This window comes from Lygodium microphyllum, chromosome 12, assembly GCF_053477565.2.
Source record: "Lygodium microphyllum isolate KBCC chromosome 12, Lygodium_microphyllum_v1.1.10, whole genome shotgun sequence".
Lineage (NCBI taxonomy): Eukaryota > Viridiplantae > Streptophyta > Polypodiopsida > Schizaeales > Lygodiaceae > Lygodium > Lygodium microphyllum.
Window position 1 is genome coordinate 79145377 of NC_141146.1, and position 15436 is coordinate 79160812.

The 15436-nt window shown below is 41.5% G+C and overlaps 2 protein-coding genes across 5 annotated transcripts; one reads left to right on the plus strand and one right to left on the minus strand.

Moving 5' to 3' along the window:
- Nucleotides 1-502: 502 nt before the first annotated feature.
- On the minus strand, nt 503-12939 carry LOC148027961 (uncharacterized). 4 transcript variants are annotated; one of them, XM_087689659.1, is made up of 3 exons: nt 11995-12939; nt 10886-11397; nt 503-611 (listed from the first exon to the last, which is right to left on the minus strand). In XM_087689659.1, the coding sequence occupies exons 1-3, from the start codon at nt 12344-12346 to the stop codon at nt 588-590; spliced, it is 888 nt and encodes a 295-aa protein (XP_087545785.1). In that variant the 5' UTR covers nt 12347-12939; the 3' UTR covers nt 503-587. The 4 variants fall into 4 exon arrangements, with proteins under 4 accessions (XP_087545785.1, XP_087545784.1, XP_087545783.1 ...); XM_087689658.1 differs by lacking the exon at nt 503-611 and adding an exon at nt 9888-10279 and having other exon boundaries at nt 10877-11397; nt 12004-12939; XM_087689657.1 differs by lacking the exon at nt 503-611 and adding an exon at nt 9888-10279.
- Nucleotides 12940-13004: 65 nt separating this feature from the next.
- Nucleotides 13005-15185, plus strand: LOC148027962 (linamarin synthase 2-like). Its single transcript, XM_087689655.1, has 2 exons — nt 13005-13667; nt 13794-15185. Exons 1-2 carry the CDS (start codon nt 13160-13162, stop codon nt 14720-14722), a joined length of 1437 nt encoding a protein of 478 aa, XP_087545781.1. The 5' UTR covers nt 13005-13159; the 3' UTR covers nt 14723-15185.
- Nucleotides 15186-15436: the final 251 nt, after the last annotated feature.

Below are 15436 nucleotides of genomic sequence, written 5' to 3' on the forward strand. Positions count from 1 at the left end.
TCTTTTATAAATAATATTTTGAACTTACAAAGCTTCCTTTTGCAGTGCTGGTAGACTCGTTTCTACATTTTTGGATACAACATACGAGGATCTTGTTGATCCTCAAAGGCCGTATACTTTTCTTCTACAAGAAGTTCCATTGCAAAGCGATGCGCATTCTTGTGGATGGAGAGTTATCTCAAACATTTGCAGAACAATGGATTCAAAGCTGTTACAAATAGAAGGAGTGAATGTAAGTTTATTTCATTTGATGTTTGTGTAACCCTTATCATGATGTCTTTTCACTAACTTATAACATTTATTCTTACAGTGTAGAGACTATCCTGAATCATATGTTTGGTGGATAAGGGAGAGATGCATCGAGCTGATTCTAGACAAAGCAATCACACCGTATGATCCTGACTCCCCTCTTCCTCCCAAAACTTCAATGGCCAAGGGCACAAGCAAGGGAAAGGTCAAGGGAAAGGGTAAGGACAATGGCAATGGTAAAGACAAGGGCAAGGGAAAAGGCAATGGGACCACTGCTGCAGAGTCTAAGAAAAAAGGAATGCCAGTGCTCTCTCCTCTTAAATTTGATCCATCCCCTCTTAAGCCCCAAGAAAAGAGACTACCTGTAAAGGTCAAATTTTTTCAACAATCAAAGAAAGGCCCTGTGAGAAAAAATATCTTTGAAGAAATCGATAAAGAATGAAAATAGCAAACATAAGCATACACGAGCCTTTTTATTTTGGCTTTGTACATTTTTATGCAATTTTTGTACCTCATTGTGTAATGAAAATTTTCACTTGTAAATCGAATGTAATGTACATTTTATACACGAGCCTTATTATTTTGGCTTTGTACATTTTTATGCAATTTTTGTACCTCATTGTGTAATGAAAATTTTCACTTGTAAATCGGATGCAATGTACATTTTATTTATACACATTCGAAAGGCGACTTGCTTCACGATAGCTTATGAAGTTCCCATTAAAAAATATCTTAAGGACAGTCTATTAAGATAAATTCCTGCCAAGTTTTCATTCTCAAGGCCCCAAACTCACAATTGTGGGAGACAAACAACTCGTACAAAAGAAAGAGCGCTCGGCTCTTTTACCAATTGTTACACCATTCACTTTGAACTTATATCTAGGGGATGTATTGTCTAGCAATTCCAAGGTATCCCTCACATCTTTCAGACTCCAATTGGAAGTAACATTCACCTTCTTTACTTCTTCATGCGGAAAAACGTGCACCACAAGTTTATATGGTGTGTTATCTGTATCAGAATCCAAGGGAACCCAAATACCCAATCTTAGTTTGTATCGCCTGTAATCAAAGCCCAAAGAAAGATTTTGGCGAGGGATACTGTAAGCCAAAGCCAAGGATTGAGGGCATGCACTGCACCTCAAGATATCACCTTTATGATCGCACTCTCTAGATTTCCAATGCGTCCCTATAGTGTTGTCCAAATCCTCTTCCGAAAAGTTTCTACTTAACCAGGATACCTTCGTTCTTTGTAAATTTGCTGTTTTGAAGCAAGCCACGAAGATATGGAGGGGTACAAACCATGATAAACATATTCTTCTTGAGATCCTTCCAGCTGTCATGGACTTTTTAATATCCTGAGATATTTTGAATTTGAAACTCTGCACTGTTACCTTGTCAGGAATCTCCCAATTTAGAGATGAAAGACTTGGCAATGGCAAATCTTTGATATTCCCATACCTATCCGCTTTAGAGGGAACCACATACTGTGCATAATATATAAAAACCTTGCATTCACTATAAAAAGACACAGTTTGATCGGCATAAATAATGTCTGCCAATACCTTATGAATGGCATGGAAAGTCCCATTTAGGCTTTCCACAGGTTGCCATTCAATACTTGTTGACGGAAAGATATCTATAATGACGAACCGTTTGTTAGAACTTGCATAAATGGAAAAGAATTATATACGTTATTCAACTTATAACTTACAATGTGTTTGTTGGGGAACACATTCGTTTGGAGGCAAGTGCATATCCTTGGCCATGTAAACATGTTGCACCTTGACAAACCAGCCTTCGGGCATAATTTTGAAGGCAATGATACGCCCCTTCCAGTGATGTTTTATATCTTCTCGTTTTCTTCTTTTCACCTTATGGGAGCCCTTGCAAGATGGCAGCATGGTAACCCAATCGTTTACAGCAAAGGTTTTGGGCTCAAAATTTCCATCTACTCCCTGGCTATAGACTGTGCAAGAGTGTATTAAACGAGAAGGGCGTCTGGAGGAAGCCATGAAAAGAATGAGAGCGCAGAGAAAGAAGCTCAAAGAGGGGTGAATGAACTAAAAAGTAGCGCCAAGAACCCAAATGAGTATGTATTGGGCGCCAAAAACAATATTGAAAGATCTCCCGACTTTCAAAAAACTCATTATTAATTTCATCACATCTCTGTCATGTATTTTGTCAGATTTGTAAGTAAATAACGTCTTTGGGACTCCAAAACATGTCAGACTTTAGGGGTTTTGGCTAAAAAAGAAGAGAGAATCACGAAATGGACTCCACTATCTCTAAAAAAGAGGAGACAAGAATACCATATTCTTGCACACGTGGCGAACTCTCTTTGGCCCTTTCCTTAATCTCGTGATTAACAAAAGTGCATTTTTTGAAGCGTTTTTGGCCCTAATGCATATTTTTCTTTTTCTTCTCCTTCTTCTTCTCTTCCTTTGCCTTGAAATGGGGATTTGAGCTTGGGTGGGCAGCAAGCATAGATTGAGCACCATATCAATTATAATGATAGGGAGTATGAGGTGTGTCTACTAAATTTTTAGAATCTTGGGTTTTGTTGCTTGCTTGAAGGAGTGAACTAAATGGCTAGAGAGAGGAAGAGAGTGACTAGATCATTGCTAGTTTGCAAGAGTAGGTTGGATTCTTGAAGGAATATGATCATATCCCCCTATTGAATGCCCAGAAGCCTCAAAATTTTTAGTTCCGTTGCTTTAGGACCAAGTGAAATCAACCAATTGAGGTACTCTCTTTTCCATTGTGCTTAGAAATAGGAAGCTTGCAAGGTTGGCCTCCAAAATAAGTATGATTAGGATAGGAAGAATGTGAATTTTGGATAATTATTATGTGATGAATAAAGAATGGTTGAAATATTGAATTTTTGCATTTGATTTCACTAAAGAATAGAGTGAAGAAAGAAATTTTATTAATCCATTGAGTATCAACACATTGTGTGAGGATTGAAACTAAACCTTGACACGAATCAAGGGAGGTTGAGTTGAAACACAATGGGATAGAACAAAAAGATTATGTGCTTTGGAATAACCATCCTATGGTTATCAGTCAAGTGCACTTGAGTGTGCGAGCCTTGAACTTGAGTTGAGAAAGTAAGTAAAGAAAAAGGAGAAGGGAAGGACCCCTCAAACACTACTTGAGGAGAGAAATGTGAAATAAACATTACAACAAAATGGAAGTAGAGATGGAGAGGCCAAATGCAAATTTATGGTCACATTTAACATCCCCATATAAAATCTTGTAAATCCAATCCACGCTATGGGGAAAAAAACATTTGTATAAACACAAATGTACACACAAAAATGAATCCACAATTTTACAATCCTTTTAATACCACCTTAAATGCAACTGAGATTTTGAATTTTCGACCATGCAAACTTTGGCTTTCTTTTCCAAAGTTTCCAAACATGAAGTTGCAAGCATCTCAGCATCTAAACTTCTTGTGCATGCATACGCATGCACGCGCGCACACACACACACTCACACACACACACACACACACACAGAGCAAGATGCCCATGCAAACAAGCTTGTTGGAGGAGCCTTTACAACATTGATATCGGCCTTCTCATCAAGGATTCAAGTTATGCATCTCTTAGTATTTTGATCAATTATTGATGCATTTGTATTGGGTTTTTTCTAAAGGTTCAATGTTTCATTCTTGTTTACTACATTTTAAGTGTTTTCATACACAGAGAAAATGTGATATGTAATGTTGTATTAAATGCCATTTTGCACATTAGATGGTCTCTTCAACACAATAGAATCATTCTCTAGTTCTTGTCTATGTTTCAATGTTTACAAGAAGAAATGTATATTTGAACACCAATATAGATATCTATTTGAACCCTATGTTAAAGGCATTAGAACCCTTTATTTCTTATCTGTGTTTTAGGGTTTATAGGATAAAACATGTACTTAAACACTGATATAAACAATTGTTTTATTGTTGATTTAAATGCATTGATTACAACTAGATTTTTTATGGTTGCAAATTACTACATCCCTAAGGCTTATCATGCATTTAAATTTTCCATTATAGTATGAGTCTTATGAATGTAATGTAGATTTTCTAATTAATATGGATTAATATGATATCTTAGACATTGCCTCCTATCGTTGTTCTCTATTTTAGGCATTTTCAAATGGCACAATGCCTCCACTTATTGCAACCTATAACCTTTTAACACATCTCATAGGTCCAAAGGCTCTAGTTCTTTGTGAGGATCCTCATCCTATGTCTCTCACACACACATTTATAATAATTGATTAAGTAAAAGGCTAGTTCAATAGATAGAGTCTACAACCATACTACAAATGAGTTGCATTGTTATATGAATTGGTCTAAACCGGAGGGATCAAACCTCCCATGATTTTCTATGTGCTCAAAGATGTTTTATCTTTGTTTTCTAATAGATGTCTTACACTAAGAGATGTAGAGTATGCTTAATCTAAGCTAAGCATGTTAGCCCAAGCCTAAACTCTAATATATGATTTTATAAATGTGGAAGAAAGAAGTAAAAGGCTACTATATTTGCATATGCATACATGTGTGCGAGGATAGCCTTAGGTTAGGTATTTAATGCCTTTAAGTTTGTTTGAAGGAGAGGACTTTTGTATGTGTATGTGTACCCTAGACTAGCCTTTGCATTTATGTGGCCTTCATCTACTCTAGGAATAAGTGTAACTTTCAATTAGACCTATCATAAGTATATCCTATACTTAAGTTTACATCATCCTAGTGCTAGTCTAGTCTAAGTCTACACTAGGCATAGATTGGTCTAACGTATTAGGATGATATTTTATAACTTATTCATTATAGTCTGATTCTTAAGATTTTAGTTTATGGATATTCTATAAGTAAGAATGATCATTTAGCTGGTGTGAAATCAAATGGTATACTTGACCCCCTCTTAAGATGAGTATGATTTACTAATTCTTATGCCTATTATGGTTGTCTATGATATGATACTTTGATCATCTAATTATTATGGTTGTCTATGATATGATAGTTTGATCATCTAATTATTATGATGCAATGATTAATGATGAATGCTAGATATTTGAAGGTGGGTGATAAGTATTGCATCCCACTCTTGTAATGCATATGAATTACTCTCGATAAATTGATTATTATTATAACTGGGGGCTATGATGGATAGTTTGATTCTCCAATTTATACAAAATTAGTAACAATTATTATTATTGTTATTACAATTTAGGGATTTCATTTCTTAATAACTTAATCCTTATGGGTTTGAGTAGTAGCTGTCATTATGCCAACAAGCTTGATAATCTAATTGGCATGAAATTCTGAATGAATCACTCTTGATAAACTAATCCTTATATTATAGTCAAGGGCTATCATAGGAGAGTCAAGTTAGCCAATTAATATGAGTTTAGATGGTGAATACTACAAAACCTCTTTAGGGGAATTGCTAGAAGTATCTAGCTTGACAAAAGAAAATGAATAATTATATGGGTGTGACAATGTTATGCACATATGCCTAGATCAATTACCAATCACACACTTCCAAAACCAAAGTCACAGATCTCTTTATCCTTTGCAAATTCTTTTAAAGATGTGAGGCATAAAGAAAAGATAAGATCAAAACTCAATGATTTGAAGATTCATTTATGTAGAAATTATCATCACTCACTCACACATAGCTCTTTCCTTGGCTAACTCCTTTAAAATTTTCTTTACAATTTTCAAAATGTAGACCTTAATACCCTATTTTTTAACTTTTTTACATGACTATGATAGTTTTAGTCATGACTTATTGGAGTTTAAGTTCCTCCCCTCTCTCTCTCTCTCTCTCTCTCTCTCTCTCTCTCTCTCTCTCTCTCTCTCTCTCTCTCTCTCTCTCTCTCTCTCTCTCTCTCTCTCTCTCTCTCTCTCTCTCTCTCTCTCTCTCTCTCTCTCTCTCTCTCTCTCTCTCTCTCTCTCTCTCTCTCTCTCTCTCTCTCTCTCTCTCTCTCTCTCTCTCTCTCTCTCTCTCTCTCTCTCTCTCTCTCTCTCTCTCCATGTGTAGAAAATGTTTCAATGCTTTTGAAGCTTAGGCAATTTGCCATTTGCAATGAGAAAACCAATTCATTGGGTAAATTTATAATGACACCTAAAAGCACATAAACACAAAATATATTCTAGTACATTAAAGTTTCCTCTCAAGAGGACATATATTTTGCCAAGATGCATATAGTATAGAGATATATATGTGAAAAAGATTAATTTTATTAACCAAGCTATGACTAGTGAGACAATGATTCTATATTCAAAGAGTTCAAATCTTAATAAAACGAAAGGTGCTACACGAAACACTAAGCTATTCAACCCCATATTAACAAGTCTCAAAGTATGGACATGACTTTGCAAAGTTTAGAGAATAGGCTATAGATTGCATGAAATGTACACACAAAATTTTATTCTGAACCCAACTTTGTATGATGACTTCAAAAAGGACTTGTGTGTATTCTACCATAACAACATTTAGATCATGCTGCAAGGGATATTATATAGCATGTAGCACTTTACTTTTTCAAGACAAGGATAATTTTTGCAAAGTATTCTATCATATGCACTACATGAGCTTTGTAATGAGAAGCAAGTTTACTTTGCAAGGAAATTGCTTAAATATTGTGGATTGATTAGATAGTCAATTATTGTTCATGCACACATTGTCAGTATTATTGTCTGTGAGCAAAGGGAAGCAACTGTACAATGGCATAGTTGCTTCTATTTTCTCACAGAAATGTCAATTGAGTGAGATATAGCTTCACAAGTTTTGCAATGAACCCAGCCGCATGAATCATGATTAGCGAGCCCATGGCCAAGCCATCTAGTAGAATATATCCTTCCCTTAAATAATTCAACAATTTAGGGGGAAATTTCATCATAAGTGAGCCATTATAGAAGTGGTTAGGAGAAGTTATTTGTAATTAAATAGAATATATTGGTTCGAATAGGAGGGAAAAAGCATAACATGTCAAAAGTTGAGGGGTGAATATAATGTATAGTCACTATTAATCAAGTTATGTGACATTGAGAGAGAGAGAGAGAGAGAGAGAGAGAGAGAGAGAGAGAGTCACTAAGTGTGTGTTTGGGTCTCTGGGGGTTCACTATATGTATATCCTCTACATCATGTGCATTCGAGGCCTATTTGTAAATATCCTAATCTATGAATTTCCTTGAATAAAACACAACCCTTTTCTATTCAAACTGTAAATAACCCCTTTATATTACACCCTTCTATATATATAAAAATGTATAAAAATAGTATTATAAAAATACCTTATTTTGAACCCATTATGCACACATTTTCATGAGTGATCTCCCCAAGGTTTGGGTATATGTGGTATATAAAAACCCTATCACAACCTCAAGTTGTAGCATTTTACAATAGATCTTTTCTAGCCTAAATTTTGCAATGTTAAAAGAGCTATTTTTGTATAACTCTTAAGATATTTATGTATCAATGGAGAGATAAGAAAATTTACTAAATCTTTGTATGTGTGTGTGTTCCTAGTCTAACTATCCAAGTATTACTAACTAAAGTAAAGAATAAGTAGAGTGTGATTATAAAGTTGTGTGTCAAACTACTAGGGCAATGGCACACACACATGGGTGTCAGAGAGCTAGTGTGACCCTAAACTAGAGAAGGTAGTCTTACTAACATGTGTGACCAATACTTTACATGTGTGGTGTCAGAGAGCTAATAAGAAGGTAGCTTTATTAATCTGTGTGACCCAATACTTTACATTTTTTGTGTTATATGTGAAGAGATTGGAAAGTGGATTTTGTACCTTAAAAACAATGAGAAGGTTGTATGAAGGGGTGTCACCAATATGGTCAACTTGCAAGGTAGATGGAAATGAGGATACTTATTTTTTGAGGCCATGTGAAGTAGGTGTCATGGGGAATGACATGTGTAAGATGGGGGGATGGCTAGAGAAATTTTGGAACAACGTGCAAGGGAAGGGGGAGGAAAGATGAATGACTCTTAGAATTGGTGACAATGTTATGACGGACAAGTGAAACATGCAATATGGAATGCCTAATTGCAAGAGATATGAAAGATTTAGATAGTGGTACAAATTTGGGATTGTAGAAGCTTATGATGCAAATGATGTCCACATAAAGTGGCCTTGAAGAGGGTTTTGAGAAGACAAAGCGTGAGATATTTGAGACTAGTTCATAAGTTAGTGGATGCATCCAAGACATTGTATATGTAACTAATAAAAATATTTACAAATTAGTGGAGGTTAGGCATATCAACGAAATTGGAGTAGAAGTTACTTATGTTTTATATTGTAAACAAGACAATGGAGACATGGGAGTAGACAGTGTGTTTCTGGGCACATGAGAAAACCATGGACTGGTTCACAGGGCTCCATCAATTTGGGTGTAGACAATGAGCTTCTTGCACATGAGAAAACAATGGATCAGTTTGCAGGGCACCATCAATCAACATGCCCTTTCTTGACATGGTTGATGGGTTTCAAAATGTAGGTAACTATGATGTAGGCATTGTGAGGGATAGGTGTTTTACCTTTCCCTACTATCTACCCATAACCGTATGTGTCACCCAAGTAATGTTCAAAACAAAACAATGTGCTCAATTCTCCTCCATCGACTATGAGGCTCACGTTCAATTGACTACCACAATTTCTCAATGTTTCAAGATTGTTGTTGTACTTACCATAAGAAGAGAAAATTGCTCGCTATATGCAATGCAATCTTGTACATATTTCATAAATTAGTACTAAGAAATGATGCAATTGGTTGTAGTGTATCCCTTATAGATCGTTATTATCAAGCACATGTGTGGCAATCACGTACTCCGATTGTGTGGCAATCACCTACTCCCACTTTACATGCACTTTGGGTCAATGTTCCCACGAAAACTGAGGTTTACTGTAAAATGAATTGCAATTTTATAAATATCACCTTTAAAAATACAGATAAAAGGTTTAGCAAATTTCATAAAAAAGGAGACAAAAATGAATTGCATGTAAAATAATATCTAGACTAGTAAATAAATGCAAGTATTGATTGGACATGAATTTTTTGAGTTGATATTATATTCATAAAACATATTTAAATGGCATATATCATAAATTGATTATTAAATATTAAATATATAAATATAAATTATTAAAAACTCACAAGTCATGAGTTATGAGGCATAACTCATGGCTTAACACTTGACATGTGTAATTATTAATGATGAAAAATATAAGAGAAGAATATTTGGTGACAAAATTTCATTTATTAGGTGTTAATGGTCTAGGGTGGTTGGGCAGTGCATTGAAGTTTGGAAATTGAAATTTGGCATGGGTAGATTCTAGATAGTAGAATGGGAAGTGCGAGCAGCATCCAAAGCGAGTTGTGAGTCATGACCAGTTTTACAAATTATATTTTCACTCCCATCATTTGCCCTTCATTCCCCAATGGAATTTTTAGAATGCAGAATTATTTGATACAAGGTTTTTGACAATTAAATTATAAGCTTGAATATAAAATACCTTGAAATTTTAGTCAATAAATTTGTGAACTTAAATGATAGAAAAAAAATTACAAGTCCACACATCCAAAGGTTTTTTTTTTTAATAAGACAGTAAGTTGTATTATGAAGGGGGTATTATACAGACAGGTAATGTAGCCATTGTCGGTGGATGATCCCAAAGGGAGGAGCTTAAACAGTTACAGAAGTACACCAATTACTGGTTAGGTAGAAACTGAAGGGCAATTGACTTGGCAAGTTGGTGTAAAGTGCTTGTTTATGAACTCAAAAAATAACGGGTCGACACTGGAGAGAGTCAAGGGCAACTAGGGGCCCGAGATTTAGTCTGGGCGGGTGTCCAGGATGGCTTCTTTCAAAGAAAGGAGGATCTCCGCATCTTCCCGTTCTTTGGCCGGCAATGTCTCCTTCCTCTCCGTTTTCCCCATTGGACTGTTCCTTTGCAGTGCTCGCTTTGCTTCGTCCCTGCAGATGACCATCTTCATGTCGGCCACCTGTCAACAAACCAAGGAGGTGAACAAGGGCTTTGGTTTGGAGTGCTTATTATTAAACACCCAATCATTCCTAGAGATCCAAATAGCCCATAAGTAAGCCGCTCTTATTACAGTCCAGATTACTAGGGGGATACGATTGGCTTCTCCAAGAAGAATTTCTTTCCATGAGAACGCTGAAGAGTGAAGGGGAAAGAGTAACTTGTGTAGCTCTTTCAAGCATTCTTGGTTTGCTGGACATGAGATAAAAAGGTGTGCCGACCCAGATCGGGACGCAGGTCGGCTTGGGACCAGAGGGGTCAAATTCTGGTGTCCACTTGAACAGGGACAATGGGGAGCTTCTAAGCATCCATTGCCCATGGCTAAGGAGGGTAAGGGCTGAGTGCTCATTTTCAAACAGAAAGAAGAAGTAGTTGTTTGGGAGGTATTGGATGGCAATAGGCTTCCCCCCAATAGGTTCCCAGTTTTGCCTAACCCAATTACGTAGAAAATCCAGGGGGGGACGCGCCCCATGACAAAGTCCGATCAGCGCTCTTGACTGATAAGAGACAGTAAGCTTATTTAACTCAATAGCAGGGACAGAAAGACAGAATTGCGTACCCGACATACCTGTTTGAGTGGGTGATTGGCCTGGTTCCAGAGACGCTTTGGAGGGGGCGGCGGCATCCTGTTGCCCTTTTTGCATTCCTGTTTGAGCCTTATATTCACTTCGTTGAGGAAGACGTGGCTGACTTTGAGAAGTTGCGAAGTCGTCAGTTCCTTCAATTTCTTGGAGACACGCCCTTTGGACCGCGGGGCTTCCAAAACAGCCACCTGCCAGTTGTTCTGCAACGCCTCCCAGGTGGACGGGTCCATATCCTGAGGACAATCCATCTCCTCTTCTGTCTGGATGATGTTCTGCATGCTGCCCAATAGGTCTGAGACTTCAAGGGCAACTAGGGGCCCGAGATTTAGTCTGGGCGGGTGTCCAGGATGGCTTCTTTCAAAGAAAGGAGGATCTCCGCATCTTCCCGTTCTTTGGCCGGCAATGTCTCCTTCCTCTCCTTTTTCCCCATTGGACTGTTCCTTTGCAGTGCTCGCTTTGTTTCGTCCCTGCAGATGACCATCTTCATGTCGGCCACCTGCCAACAAACCAAGGAGGTGAACAAGGGCTTTGGTTTGGAGTGCTTATTATTAAACACCCAATCATTCCTAGAGATCCAAATAGCCCATAAGTAAGCCGCTCTTATTACAGTCCAGATTACTAGGGGGATACGATTGGCTTCTCCAAGAAGAATTTCTTTCCATGAGAACGCTGAAGAGTGAAGGGGAAAGAGTAACTTGTGTAGCTCTTTCAAGCATTCTTGGTTTGCTGGACATGAGATAGAAAGGTGTGCCGACCCAGATCGGGACGCAGGTCGGCTTGGGACCAGAGGGGTCGAATTCTGGTGTCCACTTGAACAGGGACAATGGGGAGCTTCTAAGCATCCATTGCCCATGGCTAAGGAGGGTAAGGGCTGAGTGCTCATTTTCAAACAGAAAGAAGAAGTAGTTGTTTGGGAGGTATTGGATGGCAATAGGCTTCCCCCCAATAGGTTCCCAGTTTTGCCTAACCCAATTACGTAGAAAATCCAGGGGGGGATGCGCCCCATGACAAAGTCCGATCAGCGCTCTTGACTGATAAGAGACAGTAAGCTTATTTAACTCAATAGCAGGGACAGAAAGACAGAATTGCGTACCTGACATACCTGTTTGAGTGGGTGATTGGCCTGGTTCCAGAGACGCTTTGGAGGGGGCGGCGGCATCCTGTTGCCCTTTTTGCATTCCTGTTTGAGCCTTATATTCACTTCGTTGAGGAAGACGTGGCTGACTTCGAGAAGTTGCGAAGTCGTCAGTTCCTTCAATTTCTTGGAGACACGCCCTTTGGACCGCGGGGCTTCCAAAACAGCCACCTGCCAGTTGTTCTGCAACGCCTCCCAGGTGGACGGGTCCATATCCTGAGGACAATCCATCTCCTCTTCTGTCTGGATGATGTTCTGCATGCTGCCCAATAGGTCTGAGACCTGCATATATACTGAGCGGGGAATCCATTAAACAGTGGGTTACCCACTACTTTCCCAAATGCCTTTTGTACAGTAGTCGCCATGTCCGACTCATGATGAGAGAAAGATAAGGGTGTCGTCTGCATGATAGGCAAGGACATGGTGCCAAACTGCGGCACAGTCTGAGCAGCGGTCAGGCTCTGCATCTCCCGAGACGCAGACAATACCGCCCTGACGGGCGGCACGAGAGGAGACAGGAGACCACCAACTGTTATGAGTGCCTTCCCCGCACATGCAACTCGTCACGTCGGAGCAGCAGCGAGCCCTAGCTCTCGGCCAAAAGGCCAGAGAGCGAGCGCGCAAGTGCGAGCTCGGACGCCTGCTAGGGTTAGGAGCTCGGACGCCTGCTAGGGTTCAATATATGTATGATCCAAAGGTTTTTGTATTGGCTGTAAAAAATGTTTTTCATGAACACTGCTCTCGGTCACTCTCTCTCTCCTTGCTTAAATCAGGCTGGAGGTCACCGATAATAGGCGGTACTAGGTACATCTACTAGAGGTCGTCCAATGTCTGCACGTGTCGACAAATGTTTTGCAGATACGGCTGTAGTCAAAAGTTGGAGTTGACCCGCAGCCTCCGTTTTCAATGGGTCATATTATAATTTATCATATACCTGTGTCGACCTAGTCACCGAGAGAGAGAGAGAGTCTAGAGAGAGAGAGAGATAGAGTGTGTGTGTGTGTGATCTTAATACAGAGAGAGAGAGAGAGTCTAGAGAGGGAGAGAGATAGAGTGTGTGTGTGTGTGTGTGTGATCTTAATACAGAGGATTGTCCGACCTCGACAATAGATAAGGAGCGGATATGGCGAGTGATAAGAAGGTGCACGTGCTCGTGGTGCCGTTTCCGATGCAGGGACACGTGAACGGCCTCCTGCGGTTCGCTCAGAAGCTGGCGGCGCAAGAGGATGAGCACCAGGGCGGCTTGCTGGTGAGCTTCGCCTACCCCGCGCGCGCCCTCGCCCTCTCCGGCAAGCGCCACCGAGACCGCCTCCACCCGTCGCTGCGCGTGGAGATCCTGGACGATGGCCTGCCGACGGCCGAAGATCAGCAGCCGACGGACGAGCAGATTGGGGCGGCAGCCCTCGAGGTGACACGCGAGAGCCTCATCGGGCTACTGACGGACAAATTGATGGCGGGGCCGGGCCCGTCGCTGTCATGCATAGTGTCGGACAACTTCCTGCCGTGGACGCAGGACGTGGCGAACCGGTTCGGGCTGCCGAGGGTGGAGTTCTGGACGTCTACGGCGACGGTGTATGCGATGGGGCTGTACCTGCGGGAAATGGTGGAGCGGGGCGTTCTTCCTGTCGAACGTAAGCGATTCTGTGCGACACTCTCATTATGTATAGCTGGAATCGCCATCTCTTGTAGCAGTTTCCTGCAATAGGAGAGAAAATGGCTAAAACTGACAGGAGAAAATGGCTGTATGTGTGCTGCAGACGCTGTGCGGCATCGCTGGGCCCCCGAGGCCCCCCCCATCGTCGACTTCATCCCCGGAATTCCGCCATTCCCAGTCACGGACCTTCCCAAGGAGTTCCTTGCCGAGACGTCCAGCCTTCACTTCCAATTCATGCTGGCCGCCTTTTCTCGCGCCCGCGAGGCCGACTACATACTCGTCCACTCCGTCCAGGAGCTGGAACCGAGCGTCTTCAAGGCCCTGCAGCATCGCGAGGGCCTGCCCGCCCACGCCGTTGGCCCCCTGCTCGACCTCCCCCCCATCCCGGAGCTGCAGCCCGCGATGGATGCCCAGGACCCCTGCCTCGTGTGGCTGGACAGGCAAGCCCCCACCTCTGTCGTCTACGTGGCGCTCGGATCCTTCGCCAGGTTGACGGCGGAGGAGACGCGCGCGATGGCGCTGGGACTGGAGGCAAGCCGGCGGGCGTTCCTGTGGGTCATCCGGGCGGACGCCAGCGGAGCGGCGGAGGCCGCCCTGCCGGAGGGCTTCGCGAGACTTGTGGGGGAAGGCCAGCGGGGGCTCATCGTGGCGTGGGCCCCGCAGGTGGCGGTCCTGCACCACGCCAGCGTGGGCTCCTTCCTGACCCACTGCGGCTGGAACTCCACCCTGGAGAGCCTGTGGGCGGGGGTGCCCATGGTCGCCTGCCCGCGCGAGGCCGAGCAGCGCTCCAACGCCAAGTCCCTGGTCGACACGTGGCGCGTGGCCGTGGAGCTGCCGCGCAATCCGGAGGACGGGAGCTTTACCCAGGAGGCTGTGTGCGAGTGCGTCCAGCAAATCATGGCAGCGGACCACCCCGCCCGCCTGCGCGCTCGCGAGATCGAATCCCAGGTCCGTCGAGCGGTCGCTCCCGGAGGATCCTCCCACACCAATTTGGCCAACTTCGTCCGCCGCCTGAAGACAGAGCTTGGTTGATTGAAACCTCGAGTCTTTTGAGCCACTACCTTAGTAAAAGACCTTAGTGATGAGAACATCGCATGAAGTGTCCGTGCATGATGTTCTCTAGTATCTGCCTTGAGAAGCATAACCATACATAAATCATGAAGATTCACGATAAGAATTTTGTGGATGTCACAAAGGCACTGCGCCCGCCTCGACTTTACAAAACCCAAAATGTACGGACTCATGAGTCATTGACGACTTGTATGAATCATGATTGTGTGTGTATAACACCTCTAGGCTCTCTCCCTCCTCGAATCCCTCGGGTGAGTTTAGATCTAGGTTTTGTAGTGCAAAGAGCTGCCAAGCAGCATCATGCTTAGGCAAGCACCCTTTATGTATTTGACATTGATTCGTGTTCTGTATGGTTTTGATCATTGCTATTATAAAAAAAAGACATGCATAGTAATCAACATTATAGTCTCTCTAATGAAGTGGTCATTAATGGATTTTTGTAGGTAAGTCAACCATTTTAAGGCTTTTCTACTGGTTTTATGACTGCCAAGGAGCAATAAGCATTTTATGCATCTTACAGTGGGTTTATTGATCTTGCATGATACATAGATGGGCATGCTGCAAGATATAAAAAATGTAACTGCATAGAGTTTGAGGGAAAATTTTGCACTAGTCCCCCAGGATACTGTAAATTTGCTGACCCATATCCACAATGCCAAATAATCATCTCTTTGT